Source organism: Ischnura elegans, chromosome 11 (assembly GCF_921293095.1).
Source record: "Ischnura elegans chromosome 11, ioIscEleg1.1, whole genome shotgun sequence".
Lineage (NCBI taxonomy): Eukaryota > Metazoa > Arthropoda > Insecta > Odonata > Coenagrionidae > Ischnura > Ischnura elegans.
This window is the reverse complement of record NC_060256.1, coordinates 60027993-60052780: the sequence shown is the minus strand read 5'-3', so window position 1 is coordinate 60052780 and position 24788 is coordinate 60027993. Positions and strand designations below refer to the sequence as shown.

At 39.2% G+C, this 24788-nt stretch overlaps 1 protein-coding gene across 1 annotated transcript in view; it reads right to left on the bottom strand.

Moving 5' to 3' along the window:
• The window catches only part of LOC124167829, a 264122-nt gene that overhangs the window by 52201 nt on the left and 187133 nt on the right, over positions 1 to 24788 (bottom strand). Inside the window, exon 3 of the mRNA XM_046545868.1 lies at positions 2401 to 2486. Coding sequence (XP_046401824.1) covers positions 2401 to 2486 — 86 coding nt within the window. The remainder of the gene's footprint in view (positions 1 to 2400; positions 2487 to 24788) is intronic.

Genomic DNA, 24788 nt, shown 5'->3' with positions numbered 1-24788 from the left:
TACACAGGCCAAGCACTCAAGACAATACGCGGTCAGACATAAACTAGGAGAGTGCTAAGGACACAGATATGCTTTTATGCAAGTATAACTACCAGTTAATAATAGAAAAACAACATAGAACGACATAGAAACATCTCGTATACATGCGCATTGCGATAAATAAAAATGACGCATCATTCTCTTTCGGGCGGTCGCATTTTGCCACCTCCCGTGACAAATCATTTATTTTAAACTTATACAGAGCGATATCGGTAATCCGACAAATACGTTCCGGTGGCAGAGCCGGTTTATCGAAAACGCTGGATTATTACAAACATACAGGAAAAAAACACAATTAAAAAAACCTTTTCAAGGTATAATTTTGTAATTAAATACATACAGTGAACTGATAATACTGTGAGTCAAGGTAGATAACCAAATTAAACATAACGGTTATGGTCGATAAAGGCAGAATCTTGGGCACCACTGTGACTCTGCAAAGAACATTTATTTTCGAGATTCAGAGGTTTATGTAGCCAAAACGTCATGCAAATTATGAACTGACGAACTCCTACTTACATAAAAATAAAACAAATACTTACTTATGCATTTAAAAATGTTTTACTTCTAACTGACGAAATTATATAGCCAAAGAGAGGTCGCAAGCCTTGCACGCCAGATTACTGGACGTGTCGGATTATCCCCAGGCCGGATTACAGAGATCGTACTGTATTATAATCTTGAAGTGTCCAGGGTGAATAGAGTAGACTTTGTCCGTTAATTTCTGTATCACAAAAACCATCTTGTATCTGAGAGATACGGAGTAAATATTTTTACACTTGAGATACTAGCACATACATATGGATATACCCTACAAATTACAAGATACCTACTAATCGATTTAAATGAGGTAATCGATGCGAGAAAAGTCTAATTGAGTGATGTGAATAATGGGCCATCATAATGACGTGTACTGATCATAAACCACTTAACCACATAAACCACCATTGTACCACAGATAGTGAGAGCCACGCCGATATTTAGAAACGCGTCACAGCAGTCTACAGCCCAGCATGCATTTCACAAATGCACGCTAAAGGAGCTGATAATGGTAATTTCAAGGTATTAGATATCTCTTTTCAAGAGCGATCAAGAGCGTGAGTCGTTCGCGTGGTACAATAAGGCTTCCAAAATGATAAGGACGAAAGCAATGTTTTAGATAAAGGAAAAGATAATCCGAAATTACGGGTTGCGTGAGCGAACCATTATCAGACGTCGAACATTAGTAACAGCCACGGGGGAATAATATCGCACTGCGTCAGATCCTAGAAATAGAATGAGCGAAAATAATATACTCCGCAGTGATAAGTAAGCAAAATGCATGAAAAAAAAACTACCGTACTAATTTTTCTCATGATTCAAGCTAATATCCGGAATACTCTCGGTTCAAAGCTACTTTTTTTAAACATAAAAAAAAGATTTACATCCGAATCAAGTTTCAGCATTTGCATTTTCTACGTCATCTGTGAAAAACTACATCGAGCAAAAGGAGAGCGCTGCACAGCTTTTATTTGAATCAATGAATTATGGAGATCTACATCTACATAACACCTTGCGAGCCACCTCTAGGGTGTTTGGCAGGGGGTGACCTATCACCAGAGAATCATCAGAGATTCGAATGCCGAGTGCTATGCTTATGATTGCTTGAGAAATTGAGGACAGATATCTTTCAGAGCAACACAGAGAACATAATAGTTGAACGATTAAAATTTTTACTGGTGAATAATATTCAGGAATTCTTCTCGGGCTCTACACCAGGTTAATTCAGTCGTATTGGCCGACGTTTCGGAAAACGACTTGTCTACCATTCTCAACGAGTGCTACTGTTTGTATGTCCAAATTAACACTGTTTATTCCGAAACGCCTCCAATACGACTGAATTAACCAGGTGTCGAGCCCGAAAAGAATTCATTAGCATTTGAACCTCAATCATATCCAGAGCGATTATGGTTAAATAAAAATTAATATGCGGCAATTCACAATTTAATTATCCGATTATGAGTAAATAGAGAGTTAAGCACGCGAAGTAATTGGCTGGAAATTAAATAAATGTGTTACCATCTTCAAAGGAATGGCAGAGGAAAGCCCTTTTTCCCTTGTCTTGTACCTCAAGGGAACGGCCCTATCCCTTTGACTTGATCTTTCGCGACTCTAAGAAGACTACAGAGGGAGGTGGAGAGATGAAGGAACAAGACGAAGAGGAGCGTGGGAGACGGTCCCGCCTCGTCGTAACAGAAAAAACTACGTAGACGTCCCTTAAACCACTCTCAAAGGGAATTCCCTGAGCCTCTTAGGACAAAATCCTCAACTCCGGTCCACGGTCTTTCACGAAAACAAGACTTACAACACAGAACGACTTACCCACAATAGCTGGCTTTGCGTCGTTCAAAAGCGGCTCCAGACGTCCTTTCATCACTTGAAAGATACTCGGAGAGCTGAACATCCACCTAGAAAAGACATGACGAAAATTCGGTGAGTAACATGAAGAAAAAGTTAATGATTGCTATCAGCTGCTTAACATGGCAACCATTGTAAGATGAGGACAAATATTCAGTAAATAATATGAAGAAAAATTTAATGATTGCTACCGGCTGCTTAACAGTAACCATTATAAGATAAAGACAAAAATTCGGTAAATAATATGAAGAAAAAGTTAATGATTGCTATCGACTGCTCAACATATTAACCTTTATTAGATAAAAAGTTACGTTAGCAACCCATAAGTATTTAGGAGGGTCCAGGAGGAGAGAAGAGGGCTCGTTGTCCTCCGGAAAATTTTCACAAATCGAAAAATAAACAAAAATTAAGTACTTACTATATAAATATATCATCAGGAATCAGGCTTAACCCTTTCCACTTTAATTTATTTTCTGAATATCGTACTCCTATCCTCTATTTATTTTGTCTGTGTTTCTTGTTAAATGGAATGGTAAGTTATGAAATGATATTTTTTCGTCTGTAATCAACATAGATCAGTGTAATAAAAGTGAATATTAAATATCGAGAATACAGCAACCGCTACTTGTATAAACTCATTTTTATTCCTTCCAATGCATCATATTGATTGAAATATGAGTCCTTCATTTTTATTATGGATGTTTTTGTTCTTGAACATTGTTAAACTTTCAAAATATTTATATTGTTCCCCTAATTGGTGCTAAAATTATGAAAATGTAATGACGAGCTACGCTCGCCATGATTGATAGTATTTTCGGGCGTCATTGAGCGATTTGGCATCGGAATTTCTTGGAGAGATAGACTCGTCATTTAAGTGCAAGGGATTAAGTCCTCCGTAAGCTAAATTTAAAATTTTTTACGAGGGAGAAGCACCCCCCTCCCTAGAAGATAGGGTAACCCCCCCACCCGACCTCCAGGAGGGTGGGTGTTCCTGTGGCGGTCTCATGACCCCCGTAGCCAAATTCCTTTGGTTAGCCCAAGTAATTAGTCAGGGTATATTATTTTAAATCCACGCTATTCAGTAAAACCCAAGTCGGGATCAGAAACACAAATGTGCTATCATTTAAATTACTCATAATGATCAGTAAACTTGCTCAAACCATCATCTTGGATTCCAAGCAGAATTTGGAGCAAAGAGTTTCTTTAAAAATGAAGAAGAATAAAAATCCAAACAATGGTGAAACAATGGTCACTGTTGGTCAATACCGCTATGCCATGGTGTACAATTTAATTTCCGTCACCATAATAGATGCATCGGGAAAATTAGGACCACTGTTTGGTAAAAGCAGCATCCAGTCAAAAGAAAATTGGATTCAACTATGTGACTCATAGAAAATAAATATGAGTTATTTAACTCGGTCGAATTGAATTATTTCGGTAGAAAATGGATTCATGTGACATAAAGGTGAGCAAATAAACATACAAAATTGTTCCTGGGTTACTGAATAAATAATTTAGATTATGGTTGAAAAGCTTTACAATACGTCACACATTCATCATGATACTTCAAACCACTCCCACACGTTGTACATAGAAATTTGTAATAAAGAGTGGAATTGATTGCCCTTTAATAATAATGCCGAAAGTTGTCACTAGCATGCCAGAACTTGGGAATCAATTGATGTACAATATAGCTACACCGCAATCTGAATTTGCAAAGTCATGAAAATAATTTCTTTTACAATGAGAATTATTTTGCGACTTAAGATTTTTTCCAAGGGTAGATAGCAAGCCTCATTTTTTCGGGAGGTGGAGAGTTACTAGATGCCTACATACCCCATAAATAAACAGAAAAAATGGGCTTTGACCAATTTCAGTGGAGATATTCCTCTCGGCGGGGAAAAGATGGCTGAATGCCAAATGCGAAAAGCATGTAAAAATAGGAGAGTTGCCTAAACTTACTTGAATCGAATTGAACCCTTTGACCAGTAAATAACCATATATAAAACACAGAAAAGTTCCTACAAAAACACGTTTTGGAGGAAATCCAATTTCTTGTGACTTCGTGAAAATGCATGGAGAAAATCCGATAAAAAACCTCTGGCGTAATGTAGCAAAATATAGCGACAGGGTCCTCACATTTTATGTTCAGTAGGCACCGAATTTTCGCTACGACCGGTAGCTGACTGCTAAAAATAACCATTTATCTTTCGTATGATTGCAATTTGAACAACATGGAGCTCTGAATTATAGAACGTAAGGATACTTATTGTCCTACATTACCATTTTTGATGTCCTGATTGATGAACTGAACTCTGTTTATGTTACCATTCGCAAAAACATCTGAGCCTCTAATTACGAAGGCCTCATATTATCAAATATTGCGTGATATTTTTTTTATCGAAACTGCAGTAATATATTTTGAAAATCTCGGAAAAATGAAAAACTTTTCGTTCTCTTTTTAACCTCAGTTTCAGCATTAAAAAGAATAACGTCTCTGAATGACTTGAAGAATTCATCCATCCCTCTATGTAGACTCGAAAATTCTAGTGCACCATGACACAGGATAAGGACAAAGTGGGAAATAATAAATGATAGCACAATTTTGGCAACTTTATGGGCAGAAATGATCAATACTACAAAATTAGACTACGGCAGCAAAAAACAAATGCGAATAAATTTTCATTTATTAATACGGGTATTTGGGAATAGAAAACATTACCAATGGAACTCACTATCCAAATAACTCTTAAACCCTTACCCAAAAACAGCAGATAGATTTAACAAGGATCTCAAAAGACTTAGTGCTGTCGCAAATTCAAAGTAAGGGTAGCCTCTCATTACAGAGATAGAACCTTTTGGTGAGAGACTTGAGTTTTTCTTTTTAATTACCATTGTTATTTTCATTATTATTTTTTTGTGGATTTTCGCTTCTCGCTGGGTGTATTTTTCATATTGTTTCTTTTTGTTTGCCTAATAATGCTATGATTGTACAGGCCTCACATTTAAGCTATTAATCACTTGCCACCAGGCGATTTCTCTACTTGCAATGTGTATTTAAATAAAAAAATAAAAAGATAACATCGCCACCTTAGAAAATACTGTACAATTTAAGTGCAACTTTGCCAATGTTAAGAGGCGAACTGGGAAATCGCATGATGTTCAGGTATTGAGCCTCCTTAAGAGATACCGAGAAATCTCGCGGTCGCCTTTCAGCACCTTTACGTTTGACCCAAGGTAAACTATTTTGGCGGACTCGCATGATCCAAGGGTGAGGCCTTGGCGGCTGATAGACGATAATTTGAAAGAGCAGTTTCAACACGCTGCTGGCAAGGAATCGATGACCCTCTGTGGAGCCGAAGCAGCCGCGCCCAGTGTCAACAAACCACAACGGAGGTGCAAATATTTATCGCCCTGTTCGCTGGAATCATGCAATCGTCTCCGCGTCGAGAGAAACAGGCAAACCGATGCGCGTAACTATTCGCGGAATCGCGATAGCGTTACGGTGCTCCATCGCACAATGCTACGGGGATTGCCGAATTCAAAGCGGATACTACTTCACGCATCAGGCATAGTACTTCCATACACAAATTCGCACGAAATTGTGCACTGAATTTTGACGCATTCAAGAAAAGTTGAATACGTTGTCAATGAAAGGGAAAAAGAGAAAAACCTACCTTATCGGTCGAAGATTTCAATAATTCACGAGTTTGTTTTAAAATGCCGGCCTCGGTGGAGGCGGGGTAAAGTACTCGCCGGCCAAACAAGAGGTCGCGGGTTCGAGTCCCGCCTGGGTAAGTTGCCCTAATCCAGGGCATGGTTGTTCGTGCACGCGCAATTGTTAAAATGTTTTTAACACACCGATTTAAAAGGCCAATGTGTGCTGTTTTCGGTGGAATAGAAATAAATAAATAAATCCTGATCCTAATACATAAACTAAAAATACATTCTCGTGATATTTTCCAAAGTGAGTAGTTCATGCGATCATCACCAACAGGCCAAAGCCTCTGGGATCGTCTAAAGCTCCAAAATTAGTTTTGTGTTTGTGATGAGGGCAAGGGCACACATGGAAAAGTCCAGGGGATATGGGAAGATATCAGATAGACTACATGAGGGTAAGACAGAAGTTTAGGAACAATGTGAAAAACTCACGCAGCTTCCTTGCAGCGGATGTAGATTCAAATCACAGCCTAGTTCTTATGAAATGTAACGAGAGATAAAACGGATGGACGAATACGACAATATGACCCCATATTATTTACCGATACAGTAGTTACCGATTGTATCGGAAATTAGAATATTAAATAACATTACGTCAATACTTGAAACTATGCCATAATTTATTGTGCAGCGGGAAATATGGAAAACAGAAAAACTACGACTATATACTCATGCAGAAGTTGACGTAAAAGGGTTTTTCACTCCCCGGATCACTTAAAATTTTTTACATAATCATTTTAAGCATTGATATTTATGTATTGACACTTTTTCCTCTCAGTAAAAAATGCTATCAAAAGCTCCTTGCGACAAAGAGATAAAAATGAAATCAATTTATGGAGTTATAAATCCACTGGGAGCAATTTTGATCGCCTCTATCAATGTATCTCAATATAAAGAAAACGTCAAGAAAAGTTTATAATTTGTTTGGTTGTCGAGGGGTTGGTCTCCATTGAAATGACAAGATTATTTTTGCTTTTGCAACATTGCGGCATATTTTTGCGTCTCCCTCAGGGCAAAGACAAAACGGTTAAGGTGCGTTTGGTGGGGACATGAAGCAGATAGTCCGAAGATGGGGTTGGTACATCCTCCGTAGGGCCCTTAATCTTCAACCCTTTCCTCGACGCGTTCGCCCTCGCTGGCCCGTGTCTTGGACCCTCCCAGGGGGGGGCCTCCCTCCCGAAAAGTGACCGCTATGACTGCAATTTGGAAATCAATCAATCAATCCAATAATCAAAAAATGACTGTTTGCATAGTACTCCTGTCAATCGTGCGATCAAGTACGTCTTTGAAGCGTGATTCTGCGATGAAAAATAACGATTTTGTTAACTTTGCTAAACACGTGGCTGTGGACCACCGGAAAATTGCAACAGCGCTTTGGAATGGGCAAAGTAGCGGGCTGTTTGAATGAGTTACGAGCATGATTTTGCCATCTGGTACCGCTCATTTGCACGCCAAGGCTTCAGTTAATTTACCTTCAATTCCACATAGTCTCCGATTGGATAACCTGCGTCGAGATAAAGGGTCAATTATTCCCTAAGTCGGATATTGAAGGGTTAAAGCAGTCGAACTGCTTCAAAAAGTCAAAAAACACCCGAAAGGTGGATAGGTTGTGTGAGTTTTAGACGGTGACTGCGAGTCCCTTCAACGTATTTTCTCCAGAGAAATGAAATAAAGTTTTTTTTATATAAGGAATCTTAACTGCTGACAAAAATGCATCCCGTTAATGACCATTCATTCAAAGAGGCGCTGCCAGGTACGGTAAAATTCTGTACTTCTTGTTAATCTTATTAGGGTTAATACCTCCTCGATAAACTCGAATGGAAATCTCTATAAGACCGCAGACTGAAAAATAAAATTACCCTAATTGATAAATTCAAGAGACATGTATTTTCTGGCGAAGGTAGACATATCTTACCAACGCCAGCATACCACGTAGATCGAATCATAAAAAAATATATGAGAGATAGACTGTGGAACAGACAGATTCAGAATTTTTTCCACAATTTATAAGAGACTGTACAGACAGCATTAGAACTCACAAATAGATTACATGAGTTATATTGTAGCTTATAACTTACTTAAACATTAATGCATGTTTCTAAATTTTAACGACGGCTCATAATGCTTGAAAAAATGCTTGACAAATTTATATTGATAAAAGAAGACTATAATGAACAATGTAAAACAATTGACCCAGTATAATTTGATTTTATTACCTTTTCTAAAAACTTATAGAATGGCCGTCGTATCTCACTTTGTCGTCGCCCTTTCCTAGTATTTTTTTACAAAACCCAATTTACTTAATACCTGTTATTTCCCGAATATATTTTATTCCACGATAGATGATTTTTGAGGTTTCACATGATCTGCGCTTCCTGAATCCAAGTTGACCTCTCATTAAAGTTTTACGCGTCTAGGTGTTTAATTAATAAGCTGAATACGGTGTGTTCATCTACATCTACATAATAACCTGCGAGCCCCCTCTAGGGTGTTTGGCAGGGGGTGATAAATCACCAGCATGCAGCACGCATTAAGTTTTACAAAGGTTAGTAGGTTTCACTAAAAGTCATTTAATCTACTTATGCGTCTATCGCTACCGTTATAATTTCTTATTGATCGTGGAAAAAATCGATCGTTTTACCTTCAACTTCCCGGACATAAGACCATGATGCTCTTGAGTTATTCCGTAACTGCTCTACTAGTGTTTTTCTTTTAAAATTCGTGAATGCATTCCTGAACGCTTCCTTCGTGGCGGCTTGGAACAACTATATTGTTCATTTATTAACTCAACGATTCAATATTCAACCCTGGTCTCTGTTACGGTTACCGCTTGGCTGACGATTGAATTCTTTTCAGCTATAAATACTCCACCTCCAGCTCGATTCCTCCAGCTAGATTTTTATTCGATCGAAATCTTACCAAGATCCGGGCAACATTGGTTAGTATCAATGTACAGTATTGATACTATTGTACTGTTCCGATTAATGCTCAGAATTTCGGCAAAGACGGATTAAGTTCATTGTATGAATTGCTGTCTCATATGCCCATGGAAAAATTATGTTTGTTTTGGAGTTATCCTTTAGACTAGCTAATTTTTTGCTACCTGCTCGAAACCCAAGCTAGTCTTGACCGACTTTCATTAGGCTGAGAGTCCAGATCGGAATTTCCTACATCGCCTTCATTCCTGCAACCCTTCCTGTATAATGCAAATTGCACGACATTTTGGATGGTCATTAATGGGGTGCATTTTTTTTTTAGCGCTTTAGAGTCCATATCTACAAAAAACTTAACTGCAATGGCTGAAAGAGGACTGAGTAGTATATGTGAGCATTTATGTGTGACAAATTCAAAGAATACCTGTCAGTGCGATAGTTAACGTATTCTTAAAAAATTTTCTTTCCTTTCTCTGGAGAGAATATATAAAGGGCCTCGCAATCACCGTCCAAAACTCACGCAGCCTAACCACCTCTAGGGTGTTTGGCATGTGGTTTTCAACAATTATTTGCTATAGCGTTATTATTACAGCGCTATTTACCTGTACCTCTCTTACAAATAATCAGAAAGACTTAGGGCTAAAATAATGGCCATATTTGCCCATTATTTTTCGTTTGAATTCATTCGATGCCCCCAGAAGAGTTTCCTTTGTATCATTTTTCGATTTTAATAATTGTCCCGCATTAATAATTATTTTATTTTCACACAAGAAAGATCTACACGTGTCTTTTTCATTTTTGCGAGAGAAATTAGCTACTTCTCCCTCATTAGACTCCATGTAGAATACGCTGTCAGTGTTTGGGATCCTCGTGAAATAGGCTTAAAAAACAGAATTAGAACGCGTGCAAAGAGGAGCTACCAGGTTCGTAAAAAATCATTACGATAGTCTTGGGTGACTGTTGCATACTTCACATACGATGTGGATATGGAAAAGAATGGAGAAGGTAAGATGGACGGAGAGTAAAAGGAACAACGAAGTGCTGGATATGGTTGGCGAGGAGAGACAGCTTTTAGACGAGGTACGGAGGAGTCAGAATGTATGGATGGAGCGAATACTTAGCGGGGATGTTGAAAATTGTGTTATAGGGTAGAATGCTAGGGAAACGAGGGGGGAAGGAAAAGAAAAGGATTTTTAGATAGATTAAACGGGAGTAAGCCATACAGTGAATTGAAGAAGGTAGCGCTCGACGGAAAGTGAGGCTTCCAAATCACTTTTTTAGTACTCCATGGAAACCTACCTTAATCGGTAGAATACTATAATAATATATGATAAATTAAAGAGCAGTGTATTTTCCGACGAAGTTAGCCATATATTACGAGCGCCACCATACTACAGGAAATCAGCTTATATAAATAAATTAAGTGAGATAGGCTGTAGACCAGTCTTATTCAGAATATCTTCTTTTCCAAGATCAAATAGAGACTATAACGGCAGTGTTAAAACTCAAAAAATGATTAGATGACTTGTATTGTTGCTTATGTAGAGCGATGGCTAGGTTCTAAAAACAATTATCTCAAAAATAGCAACCTTTCGGGAGAGCAAAAGAAACTATTCATATTTTTAATTGTACACTGAAATTCAAAATCAAAAATACATTTATTAAATAATAAATTCAACAACGATTTCAGAAGGGAACTTAGGAAGCAGAGCAATTTATACAACGTGTACAGAAAGTCCATTACGTCATGTAATAAATTGAAGGAACTTGAAGTTATAGAAAATTACGCTCCACAACGCTCAATAACTAAGGAGTTAGCTCCACAGATCAATCCTTACTAAGAGATAATATCTTGAGGTCACTATCAGAAGGAAAGTTATCGCTAGACTGGAACATTGCAAGCGTTACACCCATATTTAAAAATGGAAACAGACATGACCTAGGCAACTACCGTCCAATTTCAATAACATCGATCATAGGCAAGATACTTGAGCATATCGTCGTTAGCAATATCATGACTTTCTTGGACAGACGTAACTTCCGCCATGACAGTCAGCACGGATTCAGAAAAGGTAGCTCATGCGAAACACAGCTCAAGCTATTTCATAACGATATTCTAAAATCTGGTGAATCGAAAAGACAAGTTGACGCATTTTTTCTAGATTTTAACTTAATCTGAACAAATGCATGTCGGTACATTTCTTGCGGAATTTGACCAACTATAACCATTTTTATTCTGTGCATGGTATTAACCTAGAGACAACAGACGAATTGAAGTACCTGCGAGTTACCATAACCTTGAACCTCTCGTGGGGAACACGTTTAAGGAATATCTGAGGCATGGCCCGGAAGACATTAGGATTCGTCAAGCGTATTGTGGGAATATTTTCGGATGAGCAAGTGAAAGAAAGGTGCTATTTCGCAATTGTACGTCCGCAACTTGAATATGCAGCGAGTGTATGGGATCCGGTACCGAAAAACTCAATGCGCGAACTGAATAAAATACAAAGGAAGGCTGCGCATTTCGTCAAAAACTGCTACGGGCGTACAGGCAGTGTTACCCAGATGTTAAGCGATTTACGCTGGGAGCCGTTGGAGACTCGGAGGCTGCGCGCTAGACTTAGATTGCTTGAACGATTGAGAATAGATGTCTTTAAGGGCGACACGTAGAACAAAATATCAAAGACAAACTATATTTCCAGGCCCGATAGAAGCGATAAATTAAGAGAGATGTTTTGCCGAACGGATAGATATAGGAATTCGTTTTTCCCCCGGACCATAAAAGACTTAAATAAATGCTAGTCACAACTTTGTAGAGCACTTCATTTTTTATACGTAGACGGCTGGTATCCTGACACCCCATTCCACACGCCTTTTAGGCAGCTTGCGGGGTATAATGTAGATGTAGATGAACCATGAGGTATAAAATATGTGCCTTGTGGTCAATAATAACAGCCTCAGTTCTGATTTCGCACTCGCTGCCAAGAGGTCAAGGTTGTTGTTACCCCTGGTAGGTGTATTTTGCATAATAATATAATACGTAAAGGGACTCGCAGTCACCGTCTAAAACTCACATAACCTATCCACCTTTCGGGTGTTTTTTGACTTTTTGAAGCAGTTCGACTGCTTTAACCCTTCAATATCCGACTTAGGGAATAATTGACCCTTTATGTCGACGCAGGTTATCTAATCGGAGACTATGTGGAACTGAAGGTAAATTAACTGAAGCCTTGGCGTGCAAATGAGCGGTACCAGATGGCAAAATCATGCTCGTAACCATGATTAATACATCTACATCTACATCTACAAATTACCCTGCGAGCCACCTCTAGGGTGTTTGGCAGGGGGTGATCAATCACCAGCATGCAGCATGCATTTGGACTCCCACATGCACACCACACCGTCCAAAGAACGTCCCGTATAATAACAAACTATACTACTATATGCTGTTATAAATAGAATATAGAATAGAATATAAATAGAATATAGAATATATAATACATTACACCATGATTATATAATTACACGTAACCATGATTATATAATGTATTCTCCATGCTCGTAACTCATTCAAACAGCCCGCTACTTTGCCCATTCCAAAGCGCTGTTGCCATTTTCCGGTGGTCCACAGCCACGTGTTTAGCAAAGTTAACAAAATCGTTATTTTTCATCGCAGAATCACGCTTCAAAGACGTACTTGATCGCACGATTGACAGGAGTACTATACAAACAGTCATTTTTTGATTATTGGATTGATTGATTGATTTCCAAATTGCAGTCATAGCGGTCACTTTTCGGGAGGGAGGCCCCCCCCTGGGAGGGTCCAAGACACGGGCCAGCGAGGGCGAACGCGTCGAGGAAAGGGTTGAAGATTAAGGGCCCTACGGAGGATGTACCAACCCCATCTTCGGACTATCTGCTTCATGTCCCCACCAAACGCACCTTAACCGACAAAACAATAAGAAAAATCAATTAACAGGTTGCTACGATATTAACAAAATTCAACAAATTCTGTTTTATTTCGTAGCGACCTGTTAACTGATTTTCTATATTATCTTGCTTATACCATGAGGAAGACGTATAAGTACGCCGAAAAGTTGGCAAAGCAAAACTAATGTTGCCATTCCAACGTAGAACAACACCTCACACACAAAGACATTATAAAATAGACAAGAACGAAAACCAATACACCGATAAATTTTCACGCAAAGCTGTTCGTGGAATTGAAATCGGTCTATCGACTTCAAGATCGTGCCAAAAAATGAGTCAAGAAAAAATTGTAATAATCACATAAAGTTCCCTCGAATTCCAATAACCACGCTAGAATAACCCTCATTACCCTAACCCTCCTTCGATACTTCGGCTCTAACTCCAAAAGTTCAAAGCCACCATCCACCCCACGAGGTAGAGCAGCATGAAAAGTTTTCCTAAGTTCTCGATAGCACGATGGTACGAGCCGATCTCATTAGTTACTAGCCAATAGGCACACTCCTGGAAAGCATCTTCGCTAGCTCCTACTTGGGCCAGTGGCTGTCGGGTTCGCTTGTATGCATGTAGGAACTTCCAGGATGTTACTATGCTCGAAATATTTTGGCACCTGCATCCGAAGTTACATTTTCAATGCGTAAATATGTAAACGTAGCAAAAACATAAATTAATGCACGTCTCAAGATGTATCTGCAAGCATATTGTAACGAATTTAAAAGTTAGATCAATCAACAGATAGCAGACCACTTTCAATATTGCCCATATCTCAAGGATATCAGTATTTTCCCTGAGGCAAAAGTTTCATATTTTAGGCACAATTAAATATTTAAAAGGATCTACCCATTTACCCTCAAAATGTCGACATACTAGCGCAAGTTTAAAACACGTATTATTTTATGTTAGAAAATAAAATAATACCAGTCGAGGACAAAAATTGCGTCCCCTTAATTAACTGCCAATGATCATATACCCAAGGAGGAACCAGCTTAAAAGAACACAATTCGTTGTCTCGGACGAAACTTCATGGAATCGACTTAGCTCAGTGAATATTAATACTTTGTAACTCTACACAAATTAATTAATGAACGGGTGTCAACGAGGCACATGATAACCAGATGATGGTACGTCATCAGCACTTTGAAACCTACATTGTTCATAAATAAATTTATGATGAGTTAAATAGTTTTACACGTCATTACATGAAATAATATAGCGCTCTTTTCAAATTACCAATTCAAATTAGCTCTTAACGAAAATTCCAGCTGTTTAACCAACCAGCTCTTAACGAAAATGCCAGAAGTTTACGAAGGCCTGAATTCCACTTCGAGAAAATGGGGTTCTTAAACTCAATGGAAATACGTGAACATCATTTATGAGCGCAGGAGGGAAGAACTATCCCTTTCCCTCGCGATGGGATGACGCTTAATGGCACCAATCAAGCATTTCGACGACACGGCACATAATCCGCTTAGGTAAACGCTAATTCACCAAGATGGACTCTTCCACGGGATACGCAAATCATCACCTCTTGGCCAAAATGACCCCTGTCGTAAGACGACGAAAACGTCCTCGTAGACGATCACGTTAGCATCATGTCGCCCAGTGGCGGATTTATGGGGGGGAAATAGGGGAATATAGCCCCCCTCATTGGGTCGAAACACATACAAGATAGAACCGAAATTTTTGGAGGTACTGTCACTGCCACTGTACAAAGTTATTTTGTTGTATTTTCCGATATATTTACCTACTATAACGAATTGAAATACGAATTAGCTCCAAAATTAACGCCTATTTTACTCGCTTTTGGTATGTTAAAATCCAATGGTAGTTCCAGAGAGGGGCTATAAGGGGGCGATAGCCCCCCCCCCCTTTAGGGTATCTAATTTACACTAGATAGAATCATAATATCAGCTCCCCACTGTCCCTATCCTGGTTCCGTCACTGATATCGCCGAAGAGTTCTTGGGAATGAGGCTACTTTACCGTGCGAAAAAAGACTAGAGGCGTACAATATGAGTTTATTGAGTAAAGTAGAGAGGAAGAAATGAAGAAATGAAGAAAAGAAGTGAAGAAATTATAAATGGAGAGAGGGTAATTCTTACTTAGTGTAATACTTCGACCGCGTGAACGGTGGTGAAATATACAAGAATTGCCATGAGAAAAATTTCCCCTGGACCGGGAATGGAACCACGGACCTATTGGCTTTCCGGGTCAATGCGCAGACCACTACGCTATCCAGGTTCTTTAATTCCCATGGTAATTATACCGAAGCTCATGGTAAAAGGTGTTAGGCCCTCGCAGGAATTAAGCACCTGTCGTTCATTTTGCGGAAAATTAGATGAAGTCGTTCACCATGTACTTGGCTGCCGTAGAACAACACCGCATTGGCAGGCAATCCGGAAAATCTTTAGGACATGGAATGTTTTTGGTAATGATTCCATCAGCGATTTCAACCTGCTGACCCTCCACTTCCCCTTCTTCAAATCCTTCGTCCTCTCATCCCTTATATCTCAACTCTGCATGCTCCGACTCTCAGGCCGGGCGGTGGGCCCAGGGTCTGGCGGCTTATGCCTCATAATTCACATTACGATTGTTCCAGCGATTGTCGGAACTATCGTGCATTCACACGACGATTGTTAAAAACTGTGCTGCCCTCTAGTGCTGACATCTAAAGTGAACGGGAAATTGACAGTTAGAAAAACTGTTGAGGTATGCAGGGACAAGATATCACTATGCTCAACGTGTATTTACCGAATAATTTTTCTTCCGCCCATATTCTTCCTTCCGAGGACAAATCCTTAAAAAAATAGAGCTTCACGAGCTTTTCGTCTTTCTCTCTTGTCGCTTCCGTTTCCAGTTACCCAGCGCCTAACCATCGTAAAGTGGCAACTTTCGGAGCTACGTCAACTATTGTCAGGACATGCATTCACACTGTTAGTTGGGCCGACTATCGTTTCGACGATCGCTCGGACAATCGTAATGTGAACGAGGCATTACATCCGCAACGTGGACGTCGCCGGGGCGCCACCCACCATGCGCCCCTGTCTTCTCACTTTCATTTCAACAGCGGAGGACTCTGCGGCGGGCGGTAATGCGCCTACGCTCAACGTAGCAACGCCGGGGGGAGAGACATGGGAAGCAGCGTACGCTGACTTGCTGCCAATTTAAGAACTGATAATACCTTTGATCGATGGAATAATTTGTACGTGCATGAACCCTAAATGTAACTAATTTTTTTTTCTGGAAATAAATCTATTTGAAACGGATAGCGTAGTCGTCTGCGCGTTGGCCCGGAAAGCCAAAGGACCGTGGTTCCATTCCCGGTCCAGGGGAATTTTTTCTCATGGCAATTCTTGCATAATAGGGTGGTTTCCTATTATTTTTTTATTGCCTATATTGAAAGATTATTACTCCTGGAGTACGCATCTCACGCTCTTAGATTTTTAAATGACGATATCTATTTTTCGCGACTAAACGAAAAGTGAAAATTTTCATCCGCGCGAAAACGCGATGGCCAAGTAGGAAAGATGGGAAAAACTCGTGTGACGTATTTCTGGTTCCAGCTGTCGCCGTGTGCGGTGACCTTGGAGCGAGGCTTTGAGCGCAGATACGATGCAGGAAGCTACTAGGTAGCAGAGTACCTTGCTAGCAGGTAGCGCTTGGCTTAAACAAGGACTACTATTAAACTATCAAACGAAGGAAACTTTCCGACCTTAGGCAATTTTAATCGGTCATTATTAAGAGATGTTTCCCTGAGCTCTGTGCCTCATGCGTGCATTGGGAATCTCAGACGACGTAAAACTCCTATCTACTCGTATAGAAACTAGGTCCCTGTGACGTCACGTGGAGTGGAATCGCATGGGCGCCAATCTGGCCTTTTTCAAACGTGGTTAAAATTGACCATAAACATTCGTCTAAACTGCGAATTCTAAAACCAAATAATTTGTATATTATGAATACAGTAATGGTGGGTAAGGAATCGCAATCAATACCTTCCGGTTTCTTTGATGACGGAAACTACCCTATTCTTACTTTTATTTTTTTATTTTTTATTTACTCCTTTTCCACCGAAAACGGCACCATTGGCCTTTTACATAGGGGTTTTTTAACTTAACAACCAAACATACACGAACATCCATGCCCTAGATGGGAGCAAGCTACTCAGGCGGGACTCGAACCCGCGATCTCTAGCGCAGCAAGTTATGAGTTTACACCACCGACACCGAGACCAGATCACTTATATTTGATCAGAGAAAATTTGATTTCATTTCTTGCCATTAGGTGATCTCGCGTTAACACATCGTTACCGGTCGTGGAATAAGAATATTACATTACTTTCGGAAAATTGCCTGTAAATTCTAATTTACCAATAGTTTAGAGCATTGTTTCCGTGAGATCACTGCCCAGCCAACACCCTTGAGGCTTCCTTCCTATCATGTGCATGTAGACGAGAATAGATGCAGGGCAGTGAGCAAAAAGCGTGACGCAAAACGATAACGCTACACCTTCGAGTCACGCCACATGTGGTCGACTTCATTTCCTCGATGACTGCGAAGAAACTCACGTTCCCCGACCTGGGTCAAATCAAGTCGTGCACATCACCACGGATACGACCCCCTCTAAAAACAAATTAGGTCAGTTGTAAAGAAGCGACGCTGACCCCATGACGTAACAGTGCAAATGACCAAACCGACGATTTTACGTGTTGCATCCTAGATATGACAACAACGCAAGCACGCAACATAATTTATCTAACATTCAAGAGGACGCGATATGTTGACATGTACGTGAACTTTTCATTTTTTACGTAAATTATTTTTCAGCGCAACCGGTCAAGTTTTACTTGATCTAAGAGTCAAGAGAACGCGCTATAATTGCTGACAAGTACGTGATTCTGTTATTTTTTAATCAATCAATTCAATTTTCTATATGCAACAAATACATTTCATATTTTTCACAGGTAAATAAAGAATAATTAATAATAATTCAAAATAAAGTATTCAAAGATAGTAATACTACTGCAAACGAGGTAACTGCTATAAAAATTCATGGTGTCAAAGTATATTTTCATGGTAAAGTATGTTTGCTAACTCAATTTTGAACTAATACAAAGAATAATTAACATTTTTTGAACAACTGCAACATGTAATGACAAATACTCGGTTATTTCGTTGTGTGTACTTTCCTCGAGCGAGTCATGCAGTGATTATTTTTCACTTGACAACAAGATAATAACAACACCCACACAGAAAATAAACATCTATTAGATATCTAATAGATATCTACAGATAGATAAATAGTTATCTAATAGACATCTATCATAGATATCTATTAGATATATTATTGTCAAAATAGCAGCAGTTCTAATAGATATCTACGGTAGATGTCTATTAGACATCTACTGTAGATGTCTATTAGATGTCTACTGTAGTTGTCTATTAGATATTTAATTATCTGTTTTATACTTATCTATATCTATAAAAAAAATTTCTCATGCCTATGCTTGATGCAATTAACATTAATGAAAAAATTGTCGCCGTATGATCAAAATGAAAACTACAAAAAAAATAACCGCGACATGGCATTGAACTTGTGTTCCCCACTCCGTAGCCTAACGCGCTCACCACTAGTTTCAAATCATTTTATTTCCAGTTTTTTTTTCCAAGGTAGTTCTCAGGTACATATTGTTCCTTACCACTGTGCACGCTACGTCGGTTTTATTATCTTTTGATTTTGATAGTTTTTATCGAACTGCTGTGGCCATTTCGGTATCAATTACCAAACCAGTTTGATATAATTTATCAAACTGGTTTGGTAATTGTTACTAAATTTTTCAATGTGCCATATGACGACCGAAAAGTGTGATAAATTTCATCAGAATTCGATAGTTCTAACTAAACCTTTTTTCCGCGTACGATTACTTATCTCGGCAATACTTGAGGAATTGCCAAAATCAAGTGGAATTTTATTCGGAAAGGGAATGATGGCTTTAAAATAAAACAACACGTTGGCAAACAACTTTTTGCATTATATTACCTACACCCCAGGAATTATTTAATCATCATGTTGGCTTACGTTAATGCTGGATTGTTTAGGTGTACGTTTCGACTACTAAAGACTATAGTTGATATTTACTAATCATCTAACTGAGGAAACTTGTTGCTTTTTTCCCACTCTTCGGTCTGTTGTATATTTGATGTATGAATTATCTATGAATTTTCGGTGAATTTAATTTCTGATTCCAATGCAAACTGTCACTGCGTCCGTTTTCTTATTTTCTTGAATATCCCTATGTTTGATTACCAAATTAAACAGAAAAACTCTTTCCGCGTTACCCATTTGCTCCATTTCGGCATATTTTGTGGCCCATGTGACGCTAGGTGAGTTATGTTTTGTCTTTGTTTGACTGGATGAACGGATCTCAGAACCGGACATTCCATGAGCGACGAAAATGATCCAAAAGACCAGCTTAAGTCGGAAGATAAAGAAGAGCTTCACTGAGGATCGTCTCTCGAACGTAATCGCGTCCTTCGCGAAGGAGGCCGCCGAAGGAATCCTAAGTGAAGACGAGATCTGAAGGAGCGACTGACGATATGGGCCTTAGCCTGCCAAATCGAAGGTCGCGGGTTCGAGTCCCGCCTGAGTAGGTTGCCCTTACTAGTAAGGTGTTTGTGATCTTCCAAAGACTACAATAATACAAAGAATAATTAACATTTTTTGAACAACTGCAATATGTATTCACAAATACTCGGTTCGTACTGTGTACTTTCCTCGAGCGAGCCATGCAGTGATTATTTTTCACTTGACAACAAGATAATAACAACAGCTAGGAAAATTTGTGCCATTATCCTCGGAAACAATTGCTAATTTGATTTATGTATTATGTATAATTTGATTTATGATTTATGTATATGTGTATTAGAACCAACTTCACATGGATATCAAACTTACGGAACGGATTTTGGAAGGGAAATCTAAAAAAAATGAATATTTACAAAAATAAGTTATTCGCAAAAAAAAGTGGTAAAGAAGGGTAGCACAACAACTGATGTCTACAAATCAGAGGATTCCGTGATGCATGACCATATGGCCATAACGAAGCACGAGTTCTAAATGAAAAAAATGGAACAAAAAATTATTCCATGTGGATTCTGGAATGGAATTACCAATTCTACCGGTACGAGTTCTAAAATAATTTTCTACGTGGTGTTCACGCTTTCATAAACGATAAAATATATATTGAATTTCCATAAACTGCAGAGTGACGGACAATTTTCGGACAAAATAGGAGGAAAAGTCGCAGTCTTATTGACTCGGTGAGCGGAGAGAATCAAGTCCGCCCACGAAGTGGATTTCGCTAATTGCGAGAACAGAATAAACTTTTCGTTCACGCCCTTCACCCGAGCTGTGAAAAAAAACCGACGAAAATAACTACAGCTCAAAGAGCAATCTCGACCAATTCGCCGAAACGAAACTCAAGCCGTTTTATAAATCACGCTTTGACCTTTATAAAATAATGCATGTAACTGAGAGGGAAATTGCAAATTTCATCTCTCGCGCGCCGGTCTCTCTCCACGAGAAGTTCCCAGAAATGCCAAGCGAGTCAGAAACAGAAAAGGGTTTGAGCTTCCTGAACGAAGACATTCCCTTTATTTACACGAGTGATTCTGACCAAAGGAAGAGCCAACATTTATTTTAGAGGAGCTAAAATATGCACTAAAATAGGCAATTGTAGTGCATTAACAAAATTGGTGAGCCGAGAGAAATGTTAACATAAGGCATTGAAAGAAAGAGAGGAACAGAAATATCTGCAAAAAGGAAGGTTGGAGACTGCGGAGTGGACACGAATTTAAAATACCCTTGGACAAACATTCCAAAAGAAAAAACCAAAAAGGGCGGAATGGACAGAAAAAATTGCGTTGCGAATACGCTCCAAAATTTAAAGAAATAAATTTACCATCACGCTAGCTCGGAAAATCTCCACCAATTTTTAAGAAGAGGAAATACTGGTACACAAAAAAATACGACTTCCACAGACGTTCACAGCACCGTAGAGTATTTAGTCACACTCAATCTCTTTTATGGCAATCCAATCCACATATTCCACACAAAATAAAGATTTTGATTTCCTACGTATAAAATCATTTCAGATATATCCATGATATAAACACAAATGGTAATTTCAACACTATTTAATTTAACACTCAACGACCGACTATAGTTTCAACACTTTGTCTCATTTTCAAATTTCACACCTTGAAAATGACACAAAGTGTTGAAACCATGGTCGGTTGTTGAGTGTTTTGATTAAAATAGTGTGGAAATTACCATTTGTGGTTTTATCATGGTTTCGATTTCCTATTTCATCGTAAATAAGTAAACTTTTTTGACATGAAAATGTAAATAATTACATAAGCTGCATAGAAAAAGTAGAAATGGAGATATAAAACAAACCTTTGATTGTAATTTTCATCAAAAGAGTGCACCCACGCACTCGACTTTTCTCCCATTATGAACAGTTACGTGGATTTGACCCCATGTTTAACGCCAATGCAGACACGGAACAATTCCTCTAAATCCCTCCACGGAGAGTTAGGTCCATTAGAATAAATTAAAAGAGAATACCGACATGACAAAAGCCTTGACATGGTGATATTTAAGAATGCTTACCGTATTTTACATTCCATGCACCAAAATTAACTGCATTTGTGATTTCAGAGATTGTATATCCTATTTTAATGTGTTCTCGCCTTTATTTTGACCAATAGGGTAGTTTCTTTCATCAAAGAAAACGAAATGCATTGATTGCGATTCCTTACCCACAAATTATTTGGTTTTACAAATACCAGTTTAGACGTATGTTAACGGTCAATTTCAACCTCATTTGAAGAAGGCCAGATTGGCACCCATGCGATTCCGCTCCACGTGACGTCACAGGGACCTAGTTTCTATACGAGTAGATAGGAAATATGCATCGTCTGAGATTATCGATGCATGCATGAGGCACAGAGCTCAGGGAAACAACTTATTATAATCACCTATTAAAATTGCCAAAAGGCCGCTTTACACGGGGCACGGAATTGCGCAGGTTGGACCTGCATTAATTTCTAAAATGGCGTGGTAAAAAAACCCTATTAGGTATGAATTCTTCTCAGGGTGGAAGGCAGATGAAGGAGAGTGAAATCCAATATTTTAGAACGATATCTCACCATCGCATCGTATTAAATGATATGATGCGATACATTTCTTTGAAAGCAATGACAAAACATGTCGTAATTGTACCAGTATTAAGATTTCCAGCCGGGCGAAAATAATTCTGATAATTAAATTGGCTCGCGCACCAATTTCTTTTCATTGCCGAGTATCATAGAGTTTGACAACTAAAGCCAACCCTATGTTTGCGTTTTTCGATCCATTGTCTACTTCTCCGACGAAAAATCGAAGGCTCTTTCGCAAAGAAGTTGATGACGCCACACGCTCCGGAAGAGCAGAACGCAGCTCCCGCTATTCGCACATGTCTCGCGTGTTTCGTTGGGATTAACACTTGCGAACCATTGCTTCCCTTAATTACGGGATATCCTCTGAAAGAGCAAGTAAATCAGAACTCCCCTAACGTCATTAACTCACGAAAAATGGGCGGCAATTGACGCGTTTTCTTTTTTTTTTTCTTTCAAGAAAATTGCTGAATGGGGAAGTTTTCTCCGAAATAACTTATGTTTCCCTTAAATCTACCCAACTCGTTTAATGAGCTGCGATTTGGGGTTTGAGTGAAATTCAGACACTTCGGACATGCGGTAAAATATAGAGCAGGTTTTGTACTATAAGCTATGGGTGGCTTATTTCGTATTGCAAGATTCAATGCCAAAAAAACTATGCAAAAAAATGACCCGACTAATGAACAGGGCCGAAGTATATATAAGGTTAATCGTAGAGGCTGAGGAATAGTAAAATTGCCACGCAGCGCATTTACTGCTGGAGAGAGAGGAAGCCAATGTAAAGGGGTAGATTAAGGTCGTTGTTATGGATGGAGGGAGGCTATTACTTTCCACAGCGCCTGACGCACCAATAATCCGTCTGAAGTGTGATATACGCAAACGAGTGGCTTTTAGGCGCTCATCGATCATTTTTAAGGATTAAAAATTGCTTAGCCGGTTGAATAAAAAAATTCATTGGAGGGCTACCTTGAAGATAACTACCTTTTCGATCATTCTACATATTAGGGGAGGGCTAATCCGCTTAATATGCCACTGACCTTATGAATAAGGATGCCAGTAGACTTCCAAATGAACGATCAAACGAGTGGGTTAAAATCAGGTGGGAACTATGGCGGAGTATGAGGGACAGGTACCCCGGGCGGCAGTTTTCAGGGGGTGGCAAAATTTGTAAGGTTTATTTAAAAAGTTATTTAATTAAAAAAAATTAATTACTTATCGTTATCAGTAGTTATTAATTTATAAATTATCAAACAATAATATTAATAAAACTTCTAAATAGCAAACATACGGGGCGTAATTTCAACTACCGCAACTAAAAAAAAGCTTAAGGAGGTATTATATTTTACTGGTAGTGGGTGAGGAAGGGAGCGAAGGAGGATCAGGGCAGGGGGGGCAAACTGATTTTTGCCCCTCCTGAAAAACTCCTAGTCTGTCCTGGCTAAAATGCCCATATATATGCCTTTAGCTTTGCCACTGCTAATGAACCACCTATGGTAATGACCACGGTCGTTTCAATGTGCTTTACCGCTATTATGAAACGGGGGAAACAGGTGAGCGTAGCCAGACGGCGATTATATCCACTACCAAAGGCGATCCATAACGCCTCCGGCGAGCAGACACACAATCCCAAAGGGCCCTGTCGAATACCGACACTGACGAGACCACCTAATGGACAGCCAGCAAGGATAATAATCCCGCACCATCAAACCCCTTGACCGAATGAATTGAGAAAAATCAATGCGCCCCTTCCTTTCAACCCTTTTCCACGCCCCCATGGTGGGGGTTGATGAAGGAACCGATACGCAAAATCGCGAACACGGCAATAAATCGATTTGAAAGTCCATCGACCAATTCCCAGGGAAACGCGCCCGTTCTCGCACGGATCTTATAAACTCCGAGAGAATTCCCAACGACAATCTTGAACACTTCGCCCTGACCGCTTGTTACGCGCCCACCCATGGGATTTCGCTGCAAACTAACGAATACATATATAAAAGACGATGTCCGTTCGTCTGTCTACGATGTATTTTCATACGGCTGTCCGGATTGCAGCCAAAGTTATTACGTAGGTGAATCTTATGCTTCCAAGCCCTTCCAAGGCGTTTTCTAATTAGCGTTTGTTACGTCACATTAAGAACTTCTGTGGTCGGATATCCTTCCGGGTAGGCACAATTCTTGGCACTATCAAACGGAAAAAATGACTCCAAGGATTCATGCCACATGCTGTGAAGCGGGGTGTAAGCTGATCCCGCGCGGAGTATTCGGAAACCGTTTTTCTTCCATTGTTTGCTTTAACATATGTATTTATTGTACTGTACAATAGGGTGGTTTCCTATTATTTTTTTATTGCCTAAATCGAGAGATTATTACTCCTGGAGTACGTATTTCACGCTTTTAGATTTTTATATGACGATATCTATTTTTCGCGATTAAATGAAAAGTGAAAATTTTCAAGCGCGCGAAAACGCGACGGGTAAGTATGAATGCCGGGAAAAACT